The sequence below is a fragment of the Eublepharis macularius genome, chromosome 1, assembly GCF_028583425.1.
Source record: "Eublepharis macularius isolate TG4126 chromosome 1, MPM_Emac_v1.0, whole genome shotgun sequence".
Classification (NCBI taxonomy): Eukaryota; Metazoa; Chordata; class Lepidosauria; order Squamata; family Eublepharidae; genus Eublepharis; species Eublepharis macularius.
The window spans coordinates 114,690,517-114,712,090 of record NC_072790.1 but is presented as its reverse complement, the minus strand read 5'-3'; the positions used below and the strand labels follow the sequence as shown (position 1 = coordinate 114,712,090).

The following is a 21,574-nucleotide window of genomic DNA, read 5'->3' as shown; positions in this document are numbered from 1 at the left end:
ATAGTGAAGGGTGTGGAGGCTTGGATTAGAAAGCATGCCAGACCCACTTTCCTTTCCAAGCCCAGATTTCCACCACCAAATCACCTGATGAGGGAAGCTCTGACTCTTGAAAACTTACACTCTGAAAACCTTGTTGGTCTCTAAAGTGCCACTGGACTCAAATCCTGCTTTTCTACAGCAAACCAACAAGACTATCCATATAACTAACCAAATCACCTGGTTCACAGGTCACCTTTCCACTCCCAGCTCTCCTCTGCCATCACTAGATTACTGATCAGGGGGGCTTGTAGAGGAAAGCACCTGTGTTGCACTTTCTACTCTAAGCCATATTCAACCAGGTTGCCACTGAGATCTCATAATGTAGTGGTGTTAAATAGTGATTTCTCCCTCTGAGGCGGAGGACATCTTGTGTGATTCCCACCATCCAATCAGGGATGCAGGAACTAACTTTCTTCCTCTTCCTGTCTAGCCTGTGGGACTACCCTCTCTTCAGTTCTTTCCTGTCTCCAGGGAGAGCAGTTCTATGCTAGGCTAGCTCTGCTACCTACATTCCATTCTTAACTCTTAATCTATCTATTCTGCTTAGCTTCTGCTAGATTTCTTTTACAGTGCCTTAATCTTTTCTATTGCCTAAGTCTTTCTACTATTGACTGCACTTTTTTACTGTGCCTCCTGTCCGTTGTCTTCTTACTTTCACTTTCCTTTTCCCTCTTTTGAGGGGAAAAAGGCAAAAGGAGCCATGGCATCTAGGGAGTCTTCGGACTCAGAAGACAGCTTCTTAGAACCGACAGCAGGTTGCTCACATGGAACCGTCCTGCCGACGGCGGAAATGCAACCAGCCGGCGCTGGCAATCCTCCAAGGCTTGCGCGGCCCCCCGGCAAGAAAAAGCCTCAGGCTGAACCTAAGCCTCCTAAACGGCCCCGTCTTGATCGCCGGGAGGCAGAAAAGGCAGCGCGCCCCATCCAGCTGGCTGAGGGCGACGCTGATCGGCGGAGCTCCATTTCGGCGGGAAACACTGCAGTGGCAGAATCTTTCTCGTGCAAACCCGAAGGTAAAAAAGGCAGTGCGCCCCATCCAGCTGGCTGAGGGCGACGCTGATCGGCGGAGCTCCATTTCGGCGGGAAACGCTGCAGAGGCAGAATCTTTCCTGTGCAAACCTGAAGGCGCGGTTGCCATTCTCCCTGCGGGAGAAGATCATCTGGAACAAAGAGGCACCGTGCAAAGCTCCAGCTGAGATGGGCCTGAGGAAACCGTGAGTCACCCTGACAATAGCCTGTCCCCTGCAATCCTGTCAGCCATCCTGTTATTTTGCCAGTCAGAAGCACCTTGTCCCTATAAAGATTCCAGGAATCTCCTTAACCCCTGGTGCCATGTGAATGGGCCCATGCCAATTCCTGGCTGGAGATTTTACAGCAGGCCTTTCCCCTTTGGATTTAGCCCTGCCTTTACAACAGGATTTAGCCCTGCCTTTCCCTGACAGATGGGTAATGTATAAAGGGCGCAAATTTGCTGGTGTCTTTGGACCTTTTAACTCTTAAGACTAACCAGGAGGGAGGAAATAGTGGTGTGGGTCTACCTCCTCCTCCCTCCATGAGGCTGTAGCTCTGTGGAAGAGCTTCTGCTTTGTATGCAAAGGATCCATTCCCCATTAACTCCGGTTTAAAAGATCAGGTAGATGAGGGGAAAAACCTCTTCCTGAGACCCTGGTGACCTGCTGCCAGTCTGAGGAGATAACACCAGTGGTCTGAGTCAGAATAAGGCAGTTTGTAATGTTTATCAGTCGGGGATCCCCACGGAGCAGGGAGATCGCCCTCAGATAGAGTCGGTAATGACAAGGAGAAGGATGAATTCCTTCAGATGTGGAAGAGGAGGAAATATCCCTACCAGAACAGTCAGCCCAGCTGTCTGAATCTGAGGTCTACCAGTATTTGCTATCTAAGACATTCTCAGCCTTAGAGCTGTAGGAATTACCCTTGGGGGAGTGGGAACCTTAGACTGGGAATACCAAATCCAGCTCAGGGTAATAAGAGTCTCTTCCTAGTGAAGGTTCTTCAGAAAAGGTCCTCCCATTTCCAGAATATTTGGGGAGAGGGTTCAAGGCTGGGTGGTCTAAACCATACGCCAATTAATAATCCCCAAACTTGGTCCCAAAACAAAATGAAACAAACTATACTCACTACCTTTTTTGCTATGAGTTGTTGCAGGTCCTGCAATGGAAACTCCAGTGGCTACACTTCAGTCATCTGGGCTCTGGCCAGAAGATGGGTAAGGATCAGTCAGAGACCACTTAGACAAGAGGAGAGAGGCCACACTAACAAGAGTGTACGAGACCGTGACCATGGCTATTAAGACTACAGTTATTGTCTCAGTTGCCTCAAGAGTGTCAGGAGTATGGATCTGGAAACAACCATAGCTGCCCCCATTGAAAGGGCAAACAGAAATGTATGGGCCAATACCCTCAAGACAGACGTCATCCTGGATACATTTACCTTTTTCTTCCCGGATTATGGTCTGGACAGCAGTTGCAAGCTGGCACGCTTGACTAAGCATGGCCAGCAGATTCACACTCTAAAAATATCGTCCTGGCTTATCTCTTTCAGAGAGACAAGCTATTTGGGGATGCCCTGGGAAAGATCTAGATTGAGACCTAGGACAGAAGAATGTGTTGCCAGAAACTCTCATTCTGAGAGGCGATCCATTGGCCCTCAGCTTTTTATTCACAGCACACACTACTAAGGTCCAAACAAGATTCCAAATGGCCATCCTGGGGTTAATCTAGGCAGCCCTTTAAAAAGGGGGGTCCTTTCAAGACCCCACTTGTAGTATAGTGGTTAAGTAACTGAACAGTGATGCAGTACTCTGCAGGTTCAAATCTCAATGCTGCCATGAACTTGCTACACGGCCTTGGATAAACCACTCCTCTCAGTCCAACCTCTCCCAGATCTCTAAGACAGGACTTGCTAGCTGTCCCTGTGAGAGACCAACTACTCTTTACCATCAAGCCTAGGTTGACAGGCAGGCAGGTCTTACAAATAGTCTCACAAGGCAATTCCATAAAATTTTGAAAGCTGCCCACCAGAAAGGGGTCTACTCAATCTTCTTCTCAGTCCCTAAAAAGAATAGGGACTGGAGGGTGTTATTAGCCTCAAGTTTTTTGAACAAGTTTATCAAATTGTATCACTTCTGAATGGAGACTCTACACTCAGTCGCAGTGACCAATCAATCAGAAGAACACATAACATCTACAGATCTCACAGAAACATACCTCCATGTACCAATTCTGACAGCCCTTCTCACAACACTACTGAAACTGATAGGTTTGCTAGTGGCCATCTACAATGCAGTACCTTTGGGGTCATCTATAGGCAAGACCACTTCAGAGCTTTCTTAGATCTCATTAACAACAGATCATGGAGAAGACAGATCTTCCCATTCAGACACCACTTCAGATCAAAACCCATCTGAGCCAAGGTCACCAACCCAATGCAAAGCAAAAGATTCATGAACCCTCAAGAACAACAAATATTTACAGGAGTAAGAATCAGGTTAGACATGTCTTCCTATCAGTGACTTAGAAAGGTGAGCAATTTGTCTGGCCCTGTTCCAATTCAGAGATCTGTATGGACAAGGTTGCAGACAAAACATATATAAACAAGCAGGGGGGGATCAAAACCTCGAGGCGACACAAGGTGGCAGCAAGGATACTTACCTGGGAGGATGGTCACCTAGCTTTGATCAGAACTGTACGCATCAAAGACATATCCAATGCCCAGGCAGACTGGCTGAGGGGACAACAGGGGAATAGTCCCTCAAGAAACATCTCATAACATTGCACTTCGCAACACCTCATGGACCTGTGTGTGTCCCAACACAGCCATCAACTACCAGGGTACATGACAAGATTTGTTCTACCAACAAGGAGATGCCCTGACATTGCAGTGGCCATTAGGCTTCCTCTATGTATTACTACCCTTACCAGTAACACCATGCCTTTTCACCCTCCATCAGATGGTGATATTTCCACCTCTCATCCTACTGACCTCTCCGGTCAAGTTACAGCAGGGACAGATTTGGCTCTCTCATTTAGACTTAGTCTACTTAACCGTGTGGAAATAGAAAGGAACACCTTCCTAAGATGGGGATATTCCTGAGAGGTGGCCAACACTCTCCTAGCATTCAGAAAACAGTTTATGCTCAGAGTTTCAAAAAGAGCCCAGTGGCACCTTTGGGACTAGCCAGCTTTGTTGTAGCGTGGGCTTTTGGGAATCACAGTTCTCTTCGTCAGATGCTCAGAATTTACAACTCTCTTTGGGAAGCCCTCACTCAGTAGACGTTTTACACAGCCCTGACCAAATATCCATTTGAACCGATCAAGGATGTTCCCCTGAGAAGGCTGAGAATGAAGACTCTCTTCCTTATTATGTTCGCATCTATCAGAAGATTTAGTCAGACCTGAACTCTGTATCTTTCCCATACTGTCTTCCAAAAGCGTATTCCAAACTGCATAGTTTGCAGGAGATAAGGCCACCATTTTTTCTACCTGTACCCTAAATATACTAGGAGAGGCTCTGACACAACCTAGATGTCAGAAGGAGGCTCAAGGCCTATCTGCTCCGAACAGTACAAATTAGAAAGTCAGTCTTACTGTTCTTAAATATATCTCCCCTCAATTTGGGGAAGAAAATGTCTTCAGCAGTGGTAGGTGCCAATAGCAAAGCATACACTATTGAAACTCCTTTTTTAAAAAAAACAACCCTCTCTTCATAGAGGTTCCTTGTGGAATGCCAGCTCACTCTTGAAGAGTGCTACTACCAGTGCAGCATTACACAGGAACACTTCTGTAGAAGTCTGCAAGGCAGCAACAAGGTGGTCGGTCTTGACCTTTTTAAGATGCTACAAATCAAATCTATATGATTCAGCGGACACTAACTGTAGTAGAAAAGTACTGCAGTGCATGATCATGGACGAAGACCACATCCCACCAAGAAACTGGAAACTGCTTTGGGAGCACCCAAGATGTCCTCCGCCTCAGAGGGAGAATGGACCTTTGGACACTTTCCGTGAAGGGTCCTTCTCCTCTGAGGAAAGGAGGACATCTTGCCCTCCCTGGGTCTCTGTCCTTCTCTACCCTGCTGCCTCATTCTTCTACCTCCTCCGGGTTAAGCTTTATTTACAGTACGTTTTTTTTTCTCTCAGTATTGACAGTTGCTGAATGATAAATTCAATGTTACTGCTTTGTGGAGTCACCCAAACTGAAGAGAGGGTGGTCCCACAGGCTAGACAGGAAGAGGAAGAAAGTTAGTTCCTGCCTCCCTGATTGGATGGTGGGAATCACCCAAGATGTCCTCCTTTCCTCAGAGGAGAAGGACCCTTCACGGTACGTGTCCAAAGGTCCGGGGTTTTTTGCATGAGTTACACTGTCTGTGCTTGGAGACACTTGCTTTGCTGGGTTTTTAACCCTCAGGGAGGGGAGTGTCTGCAACCCCACATTTGTAGAAATATCTCTACCTGATCCCTTTATTCAGATTGTTTGATCTGCACATTAAGGCCAAGATCTGCATTAGATACATGATATTATAGGGAAATTGTCCATTATTACCAGATTTCTGAGAAGGGACTTGTCAGCTATTGGAGCTGTGGCAACATTTAGATTCCTAGTTTTCTTAAGTGGCTTCCACATTATCTTTTAATGTGACAAATCAAACTGGTTAACTGCAGTAATGTAAGTGAAGACTGCCCTGTAGCATTCTGCAGAGCCCCCCTATATATGTTTCATTACAGGCTATGCGCAGCCATGAAGGAAATGAAGCTCAGGTATGCTACTTCATCATCCAGTTGCTTTTGCTTAAACCGAATGATTTCCGAAATAGAGTGAGTGATTTTGTGAAGGAGAACTCCCCGGAGCATTGGCTACAGAATGACTGGCATACTAAGCACATGACTTATCACAAGGTACTTTGAACTCTTTAAATTGGGTATTAATGTATGCTTGTTTCTGAATTTTTAAATTGGGAATATAGTGGTACGCTATTCCTTTTTGCATGATAGCAGAACTTGTTTAGTATAGGTATACTCATGTCATTCGTATAAAATGTAAATAGAAGATATTATAGCTGAGCATGTAGAATTCCAGTAGTGAAACTGAACTGGAAGTGGGAAAGCCTAATGTGCAGAGGCTATCGCAGTGTCTTCATGGTGAGTAATATGAAGAGTTGGTCAGAGAATGGGGAAATGAAGCAGCTGAGGTAGCACTCTGAGCAGGTCAGGGTTTGGACACTGTTGCTCCTTGCATCTCTTGCATGTGTAAAGTGCAATTGGGTTTGCAGCAGGGGTTGAATCCCTCAGCCACTCCAATGGTAGCTGGTTAACATTGCTTTGGAAAACACTGTCATACATGTTTTAAGAACTGCAGGGGCAGATTCTATCTTCTTGATTACCAGAGATTAGAAACTTTAAAAATCACTTTTGTCTGTTTCAGAACCTAACTTTATGCATGACTTCTGGATTGTGTGTGTTGCTAATTATATTACTCTAAGTCTTTAGGTTTCTTACTGTATATCTACAGTTTCTGCAAGAGGTTTTAATTAAGTAAAGCAAGAGCACTATCAGTATAATCGAGGCAGAGTTGCACTCTTCTAAGTCTGTTGAAGTCAGTGGACTTAGAAGAGTATATGTTTCGGGGGTTGGGGGGCTGAAGAGGATTCTGAATAGAACAAAACATTATATTTGAAGCATTATGGAAGTTAGGCAAGTAAATTAATATTGTTAAAACTTCCCCCCTCAGAAGTATCCTGAAAAGCTGTATTTTGAAGGCTTAGCAGAACAAGTTAATCCTCCTGTTCAGATCCAACCCCAGTACTTACCGATATACTTTGGCAACGTGTGCCTCCGCTTCCTACCAGTGTTTGACATTGTGATTCACAGATTTTTAGAACTGCTTCCAGTCTCCAAGTCACTGGAGACTCTACTGGATCATCTAGGAGGTTTATACAAATTCCATGGTGAGTTTGGGTCTCTCTCTGCCTTGCTATAGACCAATGAGATGTTCCACAGAACAAGTTGGTAATTTTAAAAAAAATCTTCTTGTCAAGTGTCATGTTCATGAAGCCCTGATTTTGCTTGCCACACCGATATAGTATAGAAATGACTGGATATGATTTTATCACATTCATAGTTAGAGAACTACTCATAAGAAGACCAGAACCAGTTTGTTTGAAAGCAGTTATTTATAGCCCTGTGAGAAGATACATTTTAAAAAATGACATCATGGCAACCATGGTGGCATCTAAGCATAAACCCCTGATTTGAACATTGGCAGACACTTCAGGGTAGGGCTTCCCTGTTCACATTACAGAAAAATTCCCACCTATGCAGTGCAAATATACATGTGCAGAGCTACCCTTGCTTTTCAAGTAAAGGGTGTACATTTGAACCCCGTGAATGCATCATCGTTCATAGTAGTAAGGGCTCTGCCTTACTAATAACTGTGAAGATAAATGTGACAGTTGAATATAAACATTCTAGAGTGTCTTTAAGTTTCATCAGTAGCTAAGGAGAGGCCATACGGATTAATAGCTCAGTACTAAAGAAGAACTTGAACGGCAACTTTCAGCATGCTGAGCAGAACACGAATAAGCACGCAGTACTCTACCTCCTCCTCCCTTTCCTTAGAATAGGGATTAATTCCCTGTGGTTTAGAAAGACATCTAAATAATGTGATCAAACTACTTGAATTCTAGAGTATGTTGGTCATACTTTTCCACATAATTTTTTTTTTATATAAAAATTTTTATTGGTGAGTACATAATTAATACAAACATTTCCCCTCTTACCTAATTTATATCAACCCCCACCCTTTCCCTCCCCCCTCCTTATAGACTTCCAACAGCTTTCCAACCCTTAACCTATCTTATTACTTAAATTTTTTTCAACTATATTCTTCTAAATCATATATATATTATAACTCTTACTCTAAGCGTATTCAAATTCTTTTATATATGCTATATCAAATCCATTTATATATCCATTCTCTACGTCACTATTTAAACTGTATATTTTTGATAAAGTCTCCTTGATACTAATACTAGCTTAGGTTAATTAATAGCTAAATTTTCCCATTAGTGGTAAAGTTACTTCTCTCTTCTATTTAAGAAATCACAAATTAATAGTTCTCAAACTGCCACAGTCCTCCTTTCACATCCCATTTTTTTTCTAGATATTGTTTCAATTTCCCCCAGTCTGCAATATATTCTCCTGGATCAAGGTCTTTGAGTTTTCTTGTCATTTTATCCATCTCAGCCATGTACAGCAATTTGTAAATCCAATCTTCTGTAGTTGGTATTTCTTGCACTTTCTATTTCTGCGCATATAAGAGTCTTGCTGCTGTAATCATGTAAAATAACAATGTTCTGTACTGCATTGGAACATCTTCCATTCCCAAGTTCAGTAGCAACAATTCTGGGTTCATATTTATTTGGGTTTGCAAAACCTCATTAATTACTTCAATTATATCTCCCCAGTATTGCTTAGCTACCTCACAAGTCCACCACATGTGATATAATGATCCTTCATGCTTTTTACATTTCCAGCATCTGTCTGACATATTAGTGTTAAATCTTTGGTGTTAAATACCACCTATACATCATTTTATATACATTCTCTTTAATATTAGTACAAGTTACTTTTCCACATAAATTAATTGCAAAATGACCTCTTTGCTTCCTTCATTTTACTAGTCAAAGAGAACTATGGAAAACAACAACTGTCAGGTTGTAGCACTGCCCTTTTGTAGAATAGTTGTAGTTATAGATTGTTACAGGAAGGCCTTACTATATGAAGATTTATCTCTTTCAGTTGTTTTGTTCAGTATCTTGCAATATGATTTTTAACAGACAACCTAAAGGCAACCACATAATATTACAGCAAGGGCTTTACTTCCAATATGGCCTGTAATCTATTATAATGTTACGGTTATATATATAATATTTATATTGTCATATAATATAAAATATTTGCAGAATGATCATCAAGCAGGCTGTATGGCTAAGCTTGGTCACTCTTTCATTAGATTTCCAATTCCAAAATCCTCTGAAAACAAAATTTGATACTGTAAATATTTGGGTTAGAAAAGCTACTGTTTTCTTTAAAATATTAAAAACAGACCTGTATTAACTTACAATATTGTGTTTATTCCATAGACAGAATAAGCACACAATGTTGACTTCTGAAAGGAGTTTCTTTGATTCCTGGTTCTAGGGTTAATACACCAAACAATGATGAAATCCTTAATAATAGACATTATTTTTCAGTTGAGCTTCTGCAGTTATTTTTATTTTATTTGTTAAATAAAACTTCTGACCTGATTTTCTCTCCAAAGGGAATCTAGCCCCCGATGCTAAGAGTAGGACTGTTTGCATGTCACCATACTGGGGGTGTTCACAGAATATGGCGTGTCCTGATCACAGAATCCAGCTTCCTGAGAACATTTGGATTTTTTAAAAAATCGTAGGATTCTAGTTCTTACGGTTTCAGAGAGGCGCTTGAAAATTCATGGGCAATGTCAGATGGAATCACTGAAGCTAGATATGTTGCTGTATAAGATTCCAGTGACTGTGGCAGACTTCAGTATACAATACTTTCTCTTCCCACAGCTACCAAACATAAAATAGTTTCAGGTAGGTAGCTGTGTTGGTCTGTAGTAGAAAAACAAGGTTCATGTCCAGTAACACCTTAAAGAAATTAGTTGGTCAGACATAAATAGCAAAACTTGCAGAATAAGCTGATGTACAAAATCAAACCATACTAATTTGACCAATTTACATAATGTGTAGGATGACAAATTGAGCATTGCTTGACACGGCATTTGGATTGTCTAGGTGTAGAATTTTCATTTTTGTAACATAGACTATACTTGATGCTGGGTTTGATTTTGTGAACACTCCTGTTTTTTCCTTGGCAGATCGTCCAGTAACGTACCTGTACAATACTCTTCACTACTATGAGGGACATCTCAGGGATCGTACAAACCTCAAACGGAAGCTGGTCCATGCCATTATTGGTTCCCTTAAGGATAATCGGCCACTAGGGTGGTGTTTGAGTGACATTTACCTCAAATGTGCTATGAATGCACGAGAAGATAATCCATGGATCCCTGATGATATTTATTACTGCAAACTGATTGCAAGGCTGGTTGATAATATCCTTTAAAAAACAAAACAAAAAGTGAGAGTAAAATATCAGAAAACCATCAAGACTACTGTTTGCATTGTAATTAATCAGTAGTTGGTTGTGCTGTGATGCTACTTTTGTTTTGTCTGTTCAGCAGCAGCACTGAGATTATCATTAACCATGAAGAACATTAAAAATGTGGTAGGTAGCCATGTTGGTCTGCAGTAGAACAGGATTTGAGTATCTTCAGGTGTCTGAAAAAAGGAGCTTTACTCTCAGCAGCTTGTACCCTGAAAATCTTGTTGGTCTCTGAGGTGCCACTGGACTCAAATCCTCATGTTTTATTTTATTTATTTTATATTATTTATTTACGTCATTTATAGTCTGCCTTTCTCACTGTGACCCAAGGTGGATTACACAATGTGAAATTAATACATTCAATATCAAGAACACTTCCATAAACAATGTCACAGGGTAAATAGATGCAAGTTTACAAAGATACAGCAATTGCAGTAATCCAATACAACATAGTGGTGAAGTGCATTGTTCCTAACTCATTAGCGAAGCATCTGAATATGTATAATTTAAAATATGTCTACAATATGTATAATTTGCTTGGAAGTACATCATCTCTACATTATACTTACCAGGATATGCAGATAGCTGCAGACACTATGTAACTCTGCACCCTGATTTGCTCATATCTACATATATGAGTTGTGCATGAACGGCCTGAACACACAGCATAGCTGTTCAGCTCATTCAAGCATGTGAAGAACAAAATGGAAACTCAAGTGAGTCCCACTCCAGTTCTCCGAAAAGGAAGCGGGTCCTGTAATGGTAGTAGCCTCTCATTTCAAATCACAGTTGATTACCTTAATTGCTCTCACCGATGGCTGGCAAGTCACCATTCCCAAACTGTGACTGGAGGTTCAATGAGTTTCCTAACCCAGCTGCCCATGCCTTGCATGTTACCTGTGTTGAACTCATGGCATTGGCTGTTCCAGGAAATGATGTAGGAAATGCCCTTCTGAATGTTGTGCTGAAGAGGTAGGTTGAATTTTTTCTAAAGAATAGAAAAAGTTTTATGTTGTTAAAAATGGTTAACACATTGCAAATTGTTTCTAAAATGTTTTCATCATTCTAACAAATTGCTGGTGCAATGTATTAAGTACAAGAAGCCTGAGTCCTTTTTTTCTCCCTTCCTCCAGCCAGCCATTAGTTCCTAGAGACAATATAACAGCATGGATGAATGCAATTGGACTGATTATCACTGCATTACCTGTAAGTTGTCTTAAGTCTGGATAATTGAAAAGACAAGCAATCTCATACTGCTGATGAAAAGAACATCTAAAATTAGATGCTAAAATGTCAACAAATATAATAGGGTCAGGAGGTTATGATGAGCTTTTTCATTTCACTTTTTTGCAGAATGTGTAAAATTGAATAGGTCAAGAGGATATTTTATAAAGGGTTTTTTAAATGGAATTGTTCAGGAGAACATTTTTTATGCTGGGAATAGGTGCGTCATTCTAATGTCTGTGAAAAAAATGGGTATTTTTTGTTCAAAATAATATTGCAGTGTTTACTGTATTATATTGTTTTTATTGCATTGTTTTCTTATTCTGTAATCCACCTTGAGTCTCAACAAGAAAATTTAGATCATTTCTAAATACAATAAAACCTCGTTATCTAAGGCCCTGAATGGGCCTGGTTGGTGTTCCCCAACAACTCTATTGTATGCCGATTTTGTAACATAAGAATACAGTAAATGCAGGGGAGAAGGAGAGATTGTGTCGTTTGAAGTCACTTTGTATGCTTGATGTTTGTCTATGTAGCTGAATGTCCCACATAAAAGTATACTAATAATTTGGGGGGGGGGGCTTTATTTTGCAGGAGCCCTACTGGGTTGTCCTCCATGAGCGGATTGTGAGTGTTGTCAACAGTCCTAGCTTGACTTCAGAGACTGAATGGGTTGGTTACCCATTCCAGCTCTTTGACTTCACAGCTTGCCATCAGTCTTACTCAGAGATGTGCTGTAGCTACACATTGGCATTGGCGCATGCTGTCTGGCACCATTCAAGCATTGGCCAACTTTCCCTCATTCCAAAGTATGTGTAATGGGTTATTCTCTGTTATCTGTGCATATTAATTTCACATAAGTAATGTGTCATGTCTTAACCACAGGGCACAACTTTCTCCCTTAAATTTATGATGATTAATTTATAAGTCAGTTGTTAATATGGGGACTCTTTCCAGAATTTGGATACTTTCAGGATATAAAATTAAGAACATTGTATTCATTTTGGTCTATAGTGTGCTTACTTACTCCAGTTTTTGAAATGCAACAGGTTTCTCACTGAAGTATTGATACCAATAGTCAAGACTGAATTCCAGTTACTCTACGTTTATCATCTTGTTGGCCCATTCCTACAGCGGTTTAATCAAGAGAGGACAAGGTGTATGTTAGAGGTATGTTATTACAAGATCACTCACAGCTATTTTTTGGAAGGACAGGAGAACAAGACTGAACTGTGTGAAATGCTACTTGTCCAAAAAGGAGCTCTGAACAAACTGCAAACTTGTTTTCCTATCATGCCAACAGAACTGGTCCAGTAAAGTTGTATTTGGTATCCCTTTCAGCAAACATATGACCCTTTCTCCCCATGCCTTGTCAGTGATTTAACTTGCCCTCCCAACTGCAGTTAGCTACATAGAGTGGGGAAAGTCTTTTCCTACCCATAGAGCTCATTGTCACTTGCAAAGAATTTTAATTGTGGAAGAGGCATGGGAGGGAGAGGATTAAACGTTCACATCCCCTAGCAAAATCTTCCCAGTTTGTCAAAGTGACTAAGTAGGAACACTAATGAGAATTTCTGGTAGCAGAACTCTTACTTAACTCTTGTTCAAGCCTTTTACAATGAGTTAGATAAATATTCACTTAGGCCATGTGAATTCCCGTATCACATAGTTAAGTATCTTCTTGAGAACCTTTCTGTTTTTCTGGTTAATGTTTGGAGTTTTGACTGTTTCTCTTAATCAAAACACTAAATTATTTCTTGTATTAAAAAAAAGATCACTCAGCTCTTGCAAGGCTTCTGCTGGCACATTTCTCTGTTAACAAAATGGAATCTGCTTCTGATGCTTTTGCGAAGTATTTTTGAGAATTTAAACATCAAGTCACAGCAGAAAGAAGAGCACACTGAGTGCCAGTTTTCACAATCTTCTCTCTTTTTTTAAAAAAAAATCTTTATTTAAACTATAAACTATACACCATAACATAATAAACAATAAACATAGATAATAAGAAAAAACACACAATTCTAAACATGAAACACTAACAATACATATGTTGTATTGTTATAAATTGTCATAAATTTGTGTTTAAGTAGAAAATATCAGCACAAAGCTTGGTCTTGAAGATACTACCTGGCAGCATCTCTGCTTTTTGTGGCCAGCTAAACAGATACAGAAATAGGAATGTGCTTAACAATGCACTCCTAAGCAGCGTTACACCCCTTTTAAGTCCTCTTTGAAGAATGAAAGTTCCTTATTGCCTAAATGGTCTGCTGCTAGAAGTGAGAATTACTATCACAAGAACCTCTGAGATGGCTATGAATTCATGACCAGTTCTCATATCTTGTTCATAAGAACTTATTGGGGGTACAGATGGTCCTAAAAGAAGCTCACAGGTTTGAATCATGACACCAGTAGACTTAGGTATGAATCCTAACTCCTTTTCCATTTCTGGGATGCTTTGGGGTAACTTCATTCTCCCACTGGAGTCCTCTTCTTTGCCCAGGGAGTCCTATGACCCAGAGGGCACATCAGGCTGCTGTAAAAAGGAGGAGATGGTAAATACAGAGGATTCCCACCTTCATCTTTTCCCAGAAGCCTCTTGAGCCTATGTAAAGCTACTGCTGAAGGGCAGAAGACCCTCCACCTGCCAGAACAATATATCATGCAACCTAGGGTATATGCTGAGGTGAGGAAAGTGGTGACTAGAAACAGAGTAGTTTTAGGTTAAGACCTAGTTATTCCATCTTAGGTTCATTCACCTGTTCATCTTCAGTGGTATGTATGCTATCCAATGTCAGCAATGCCCTTCTGCTCTAACCTGGGCAAATAGATCAGTCCCTGTGCAAAGGAATAAATGGGCCTAAATCTGACATTAGAAATTACAACATTCAAAAACCAGTGGGAGAACATTTTAATCTTCCAGGACATTCTATTGCTAATCTAAAAGTGGCTGTCCTCAAACAGAGGAACTTCAAGAGAAGATTACAACATGAGATTGCTGAAATGGAGTTCATTCACAAATTCAGAACAATGGACCCTTTGGGCCTGAACAGAGACTTAGAATTCTTATCTCACAACAGATTCTAATTTCTGTTCTAATCAGATTGCATTGTGCTTGTACATCCTGACATGTTCCTTTGCTTCACCCTTCCTATCTTTGTTGTACCCTTACATCCTGATGCCCTCTCTTGTAACTCCCCACCCAGCTCTGGCTGCGATATAAAGGCTCAGGGATCTCCATTCCTACTCATGTCTGAAGAAAGGAGCGCTTGACTCTTGAAAACTTACACTCTGAAATTCTTGTTGGTCTCTAAGTGCTACTGGACTCAAATCTTGCTTTAGAAAAAAAGTGTTATCTGTGGTGGCAGCTCACCTTTGGAACCCTTGAGGCTTGCCTAGTGCCTACTTTCCTTTCCTTTAGGCATCTGGCTAAAACACATCTTTTTTACACAGAAACTAGGGGTTACTCATACCAGCTTTTTAATACTGCTTCAGTTTTATGGATAGTTTTTATGCAGTTTGTATTCATTGCTTGTGTTGTCATATTGTGGGTTTTAATTGTAAATTGCCTTGAGCAAGATAGAAAAGGCAGTATAGAAACATTTTAAATAAATAAATTGGGTACTGCAGCAGTGGAGTCAAACAAAAAAATCTCCTCTCTTCCTCTTTGAAAATGCTGCAGGAAGTACTTTTCCTCCTCCTTTTGGCGGGGTTGGGAATCTGGTAGGAATAAATGTTAATTTTTTTTAAAATGTACTCATATATAAAATATATAATAATGTTTTCCTGGCTATTTCAGTTTCAACTGCTTTTTTTTATTTGACAATAGATTGGGGTAGCTTTTTATGAAATGCTTCTCGAGGTGGACCAGTGCAATACTCACCTCAACTACATGGATCCCATATGTGATTTTCTGTATCATGTGAAATACATGTTTACTGGAGACAGTGTGAAAGACCAAGTAAGTGAATGATAAAACTCACTTGAAGGAAACCAATTCTTTTGTCAGCATTATTAGGCCTCAGCTGAAGATTCTTGAGTTCTCTCTCTTTTCTTTCATATTTTAGTCAAGCTTAGTCCCACAATCCAAATATTTAAACAAGGTTTTCAACCTGTTGTTTTGTTGTACCTTTGTGTGCCAAGGTTTGTTTTGCATTTTATACCAAGGAATTCTAGGAACCAAGTGGTTGAGGTAGGACTAACTTTAATAGATGACCATCCCAGGCAGCTGTTCAGAATCCAGTTGTTTACCCCTTCTGCACTCATGCAAAAAATCTTTAAAATAATCATATAAGCATTTTCACAGTGTGGATGGACAATTAGGAAATGAGGTGGGTCTGTTTCTAGACACCTTTAGGTTAGTTCTGCTTTGTTGCTAGAGAATATTTACCGTAATAACTTTCAGATCCTACTTCTTAAAGGTGATCATTTCAGAAGTCTACTCTGTGTTAATGTATACATCCCTCCTAGGGGCTTACCACCCCAGAAAGGCGGGTGTATCTGGGATTTACTAACTGATTCACTGGATAGGCTAATCTCTTGATACCCAGATGCACACATTATCCTATGTGGAGACTTCAACACAAGAATAGGGGTGGGCAATTTTGAGGCGAGAGAGGGCATGAGCGCGCAGATTGTTATGAACGCCCATTTCCTAGAGCACTCAGCAAAGGATTCAGTAGTAAACAAGCTTGGTCTTGAATTATTGAAACTGCTTTCATTGTCCAACTTGCATATTTTGCATGGCACTTCTTTCAATTCAACATGGGGATTTTTACATACATGGCATCGTCCGAGACTAGCACTGTAGACTATATAGCCATATCTCCCACTCTATTGAACCGGGTCTTTAACTTTGAGGTCTTAGATCTAACACTAAGTGACCACTGTCCCCTGCGAGTGTCTCTTACCACCAATGTCAATGATCTAACGAAACCAGTACCAGACCTTGCTGAGAGCATGACTCCCAATCTCAGGAGACTCAAATGGTCCAGAAAACTACATTGCACAATATCCCATACTTTGTCATCCTTGGAACTGAGCAGACTGAGATTATCTCTTTTACAAAACATCTCTTGATGTGATTAAAACTTTTGATGAAATCAACTCTCAGCTTAAACCCATATTAACAAACAACAGGCCCATGAAGCTGATACTACATGCTTAAAGTGGTTGGTATGACCACGAATGTAGAGTGCTCAAAAACGAACTTCTCTGCACCATGAGACATGCCAGACATAATAGGGACAGGGCTCAGATTGGTAATCTAACAAATATTAGGTCTCAGTATTAAACATAAGAAATCGGAGCATGCTAAATTTGTCTAGAGTGAGTTAGATTGTGCAGTATCTGAAAGTAATGATTTATGATTCTGGGACTTGGTCACATTGAAAAGAAGTTCCCATTATTGCCAAATCGATGCGTTTATTCCAGGCCATGTCTGGTCCTCTTACTTTAATAAAGTTTTTGGGCCCCAATATCCCCCACCGAAGGGGACTATGAACTGCCAACAGGTTGTATATAAGGATCCCCTGGACCTGCAGAATTGGCACCAGCCTCTGAAGTTGAAATTAGAAGACTAATTGCCTCTTTACCCACTGGAAAATCTCCAGGTGAGGACATGCTACCACCAGAACTGTATAAAGCCTTCCCAGAATGGTGGGCCCCAGCACTGGCTAGAGTGTTTACTCAGATTAATGGTTCAGGCTCAATTCCCCCTAGATGGAAGCTGAGCATCGTGGGACCTTTACATAAAAAAGGGGACAAATCTGACCCACAAAACTATAGACGAATAAGTCTACTCAGTATAGTGACAAAACTGTACAAGCGAGATTTCGGAAAGGTCTTGGAACTGTAGACGATTGCCAAAGATTCTCTAAACTGGAAAATACACCTGGCAATGGTTAGATCAGTGCTAAGAATCGTTGGGACAATCCTACACTTTTTCCATACAAAGCGGGGGTCGACTAATAGTTCCAGCACTGAAATTTTTTAAGAGCAAGATTGTCCCACATCTCCTATATGGAGTCAAAGTGTGGGGTTAGAAGGAGGATATTCTTACCAGTCTTGAGGTAATTCAAAATCAGTTTTTAAGACAGATTCTAGCCTTACCTAAAGGCACTCCCGCTGCCCTTATGAGAGCTGAAAATGGACTCCCCTCCCTTTGGGCGGGGTACACTTTGCAGTCTTAAAATACTGGAAAAGGATCAAACTTTCCAGTTCTGACTCCCTAAGCCACCAGTAAACTTATTACTATCCAAAGACCCCCACACACTCTGGATTTTTTTTGCGCCATTTGTCAAAGGTATACCATCCCTGATTACCTTTTAGACGTTTCAGCCAACAACCCCCTACTTAGGGGTTGGATTTCAGATGCGGTGATGGATCAGTCGTCAATATTAAAATCTAAGGCAGCTTCTTTGTATAAATTAATTAAATTCGATCACTTAAGTTCCACTTATCTAGCCAGCATTTCCAACTATAATCTCAGAGTGTCTTACTGCTCTGCGCTTTCAGATGATGCAGTCAGCTCTTTTGGCTGGATGCTATTCTCATACTCCTGGGGAACACTGTGTCTGCATTTGTGGATCACTCACAGTGTAGAACCTTCACATTACCTACTTTATTGTCCGTTATATTGTGTGCCTGGAGCTAAATTTTTGGCTGGAATTCTACCAGCCACAAATGCACATTCTGAAATTGAGAAGACTGTTTTTGTTATCAGACATTGATAACTATGTATCTTACAGTCTCTCTCAGTTTCCACTTGCAGCCAAGAAGATTAGATCTAAGGTGGTACTGAATGGGGTGGTTTCGAGATTTCTGGAATAGTTTGGTCTATTGTATTGTTTTATTTAATTCTTTGTAACTGTTATACTAGATGTAACTGTTTTTAGCTGATGTGATGTATGGTTTGGAAAGTTTGTGATGTCCTATGGCTACGGACAATACATTTACTACAACTACTACTACTACTACTACTACTACTACTACTACTACTACTACTAGAAGCGCTACTGAGACAAAAGTTGCTTACTGCTGCCCTGTACCTGTTTTCTCACCCATGGATGCCTTCCTACTCACACATGATTTGGGGCTGCACATCCCACGTGAAGTTGAGCAATAGTAGTAGACAGCTCCAGAATGACCTTAAGTTATCTGAGGATGCCACAGAAACATGGGAAACCTTTTAACTACAGGCTTGTTCAATTAAATAACATTCACCAGAATTCCATATTGATACCCTGATCTAAGGTACTCTAAGTTTGCGTTTGAGCGTTGAGAAAAGATGAAAGAAAAAAGCTTTGTAGATGGGAAATTCCTTACCATCAAGTACCAGAAAACTAAAGTAGTTGCTTTTGGGAATAGACCAAAAATCAGATCATGGTTGATCAATGGTCATCAGACTGAGCAAGTTAAAAAATTGTAAATATCTTGAGGTAGTTATGCAAGAATCAGGCTCTAGGGACAAACATAGTAAATATGCTGCCAGTCAAGGAGAAAGATCAGCAAGTACTATTGCAAAATTCTTCCAATCGCAAGGGGGACATTATGTCCCTGCAGCCTTCAAACTATTTAGGGTTAAAATGTTGCCTCAGTTATTGTATGGGACATTTATAAGGCATCCCAGCTTGTGTTTCGCCTCTCTAGAAAGATTGTAATCTAAGTTTTAAAGGACAATTTTACAGGTCTCCAGGTGTGTGTCTAATGCTAGGGTAAGACTGGTGACAGGTAGCATTAGAGCTGAAGCATAAGTATGTATATCAGCCATATATATGTGGCTGAAGGGACATTTTAATCCTCAAGGTCTATTCCCATTTATAAACAGACACAGCTTTCAATCTAATTGGCTTAAATCTGTTTAGAACCATATTCGTAGAATTGGCTTTTCTCTTCAGGTCCTCTTATCCTGTGGTTGTGATCAGGCAAAGAGATTAGTTAAACAGAGGATTGAGGATATAGAATGCCAAACTGACATTGCTAACTTACAAAATGAGTATGTGTGGTCAAATTTTCAAAATATTGTTAAGCTGGCAGTTTACTTAACATCCTTAGAAATAAATGGTTATCTGGACAGTCTTTGCTCCTGTCCATTAAGAGAGGTGGAAAGTATAGAGCACATGTTTTTAAGCTGCCCATATTATAAGGAAGCATGACATAAGATGATCATACTGTTATTAGGTAAAATTTCTGGTCTCACTGAATAAGCTAGAGTTGATTACCTTCTGCCAAGATTACCTATCAAGTAGCCAGATATTGTTTGGTGATATTCAGGTCTTGAAAATTATATTGTACTGTAACTAGGTCTTAATTCCAAATTGTTTTATTTGTTCTATTTTATGTTTTGAATTTTCTTTTTAGTTCAACTATGTTATATAATTGGTTAAATGACCATAAAGAAAGAAAGAAATGAAATGAAAAATGAATGATGGGAAGCAAACTAGAAGCTTGCTAGAGGAGTGGGGGCTTCAGTAATATGTGAGGTTTTTGGAAGCAGGTTGGAATTTTGGATTATTTGGGGATGTATTGCTGGAAATTTTTAGGGGTTTTTTTCTATTTAGTTTAAATATTAAAATGTTGCAGAAGAACAAGACAACATTTTCAGCATTGAAACACTTTCAGCAATGAAATTATACTGCTGCTTTTTTTAAAAAAAAACTTGTTTTATTATTTAGCCCTTCCAGGGCCTTAATAAAGAAAGGGATGAAAATTAAACTACTACAAATATTTGCTATAAACTTAGTTTTGCTAGATTTATATTTTGCTCTGTAACCTTTTAAACTTGGTTTTTATTCAAGGTTGAGAAAATTATTTGCAACTTGAGACCTGCTTTGAAACTTCGCCTACGATTCATGCATATCAGCAAAATGGAATCAGCTTCTGTTTCTCAACAACCTATAAGCAATGTGTCCCCAGCACCTCAGCCTAGTCAAGTGCCCGTTAATGTTGCTTTGCCAGTGTCTCAGTAAAAAAGGCTCCATCCTTGTGTCTCTTGTGCCAAGGAAGTCCAGCATTATCCAAGATGAAAGTCCAGCCAATGTGAATCCCTTTCAGAAAGGAGCAGTGCATTCAGGATAATTTCCACTACAGCATCCCTTGCTAACTTCTGCGTATATATGTCCTGCCTCTTCCCTGATCAAAGAACTCCTACATTCAGTGGATGTCTAAATAGCTGATTGTTTTTTAAATGCCTGTCGTTATTCCCATTTTCCTTATTTGTGCCTCACTTTTCTGGTCAGTGGTACTATTGTTTAGTACTATTCACTTTTAGTAGCACAGATAAAATACAGTGAGCACTATGTGCTCTTTTCATTTTTCTTTGATACCATTTTCCAAGACAAGGACCTTCAAATGATTTTAGCACGACCATGTTAAACTTAAATTCCATTTACTAGCAGGCAGGTTTAAACCCATCTACTTGCAGATCTTTGGAAACTGATTTAAGGTAGACTCGGAATCTTGTGGAGCCAGAGCTCGATAATGGCAGCTGTAACCTTTTCCAGCAGGCCTTCCTGAAGACAAGGGTACTATGTGGGAATAAAGACCCTGCTGATGCAAATCAAAGACAATGTATCTGCTGGATGAACAGGCCTCTTTCATCTGGCCTCCAACTTCAGAAATGTAATTATATTTAAATGTATATATTTAAGAGTTTTATTTCTGTGGCCTTTATTGTTGTAATTTGCTACCTGGCTGTTAAATTTTAGCAATAACTAAAACTTTATATTTGTAGTATTACTTTTTCCATGTTATATTTTTCTGGTCTGGTGGCTCTTTTTTAATGATGTGGTTTGATATCTAATGCAAATGTACATATTTGTAAAATATTGTTCATATTTGGTAGCACTGAAAACATTGTTGAATAAAAACAGTTTATTCATGCAAAGGTCATCCAGATTATTTGATACTGATACTATTCATAACAAGTGGGTCATAAAATGAACTCTTAGGAACTGAATGTTAGAGCTCAAACCATACAGAAATTAACTTTGTGTATTCAGAGTCCATTTTGATAATAAGAAACACAGCAATTGGAACAGTGGGAGCCACCATGAAGCTCCAAGATGAGACAGGATTATTGTCATAACTGAGCCGATAGTGATGTTC

At 40.0% G+C, this 21,574-nt stretch overlaps 1 protein-coding gene across 3 annotated transcripts in view; it reads left to right on the top strand.

The window, feature by feature from the left end:
• MED23 (mediator complex subunit 23) overlaps nt 1-21,339 on the top strand; it is a 65,193-nt gene extending 43,854 nt beyond the window's left edge. For 2 of the 3 annotated variants that reach the window (XM_054995443.1, XM_054995283.1), the window contains exons 21-29: nt 5,783-5,953; nt 6,786-7,002; nt 9,960-10,196; nt 11,059-11,218; nt 11,380-11,452; nt 12,065-12,279; nt 12,520-12,640; nt 15,297-15,428; nt 20,266-21,339. In XM_054995443.1, the coding sequence (XP_054851418.1) occupies nt 5,783-5,953; nt 6,786-7,002; nt 9,960-10,196; nt 11,059-11,218; nt 11,380-11,452; nt 12,065-12,279; nt 12,520-12,640; nt 15,297-15,428; nt 20,266-20,436 (1,497 nt within the window). In that variant the 3' untranslated portion in view covers nt 20,437-21,339. The remainder of the gene's footprint in view (nt 1-5,782; nt 5,954-6,785; nt 7,003-9,959; nt 10,197-11,058; nt 11,219-11,379; nt 11,453-12,064; nt 12,280-12,519; nt 12,641-15,296; nt 15,429-20,265) is intronic. The other variant, XM_054995361.1, reaches the window with a different exon arrangement.
• The last annotated feature ends 235 nt before the right edge of the window (nt 21,340-21,574 follow it).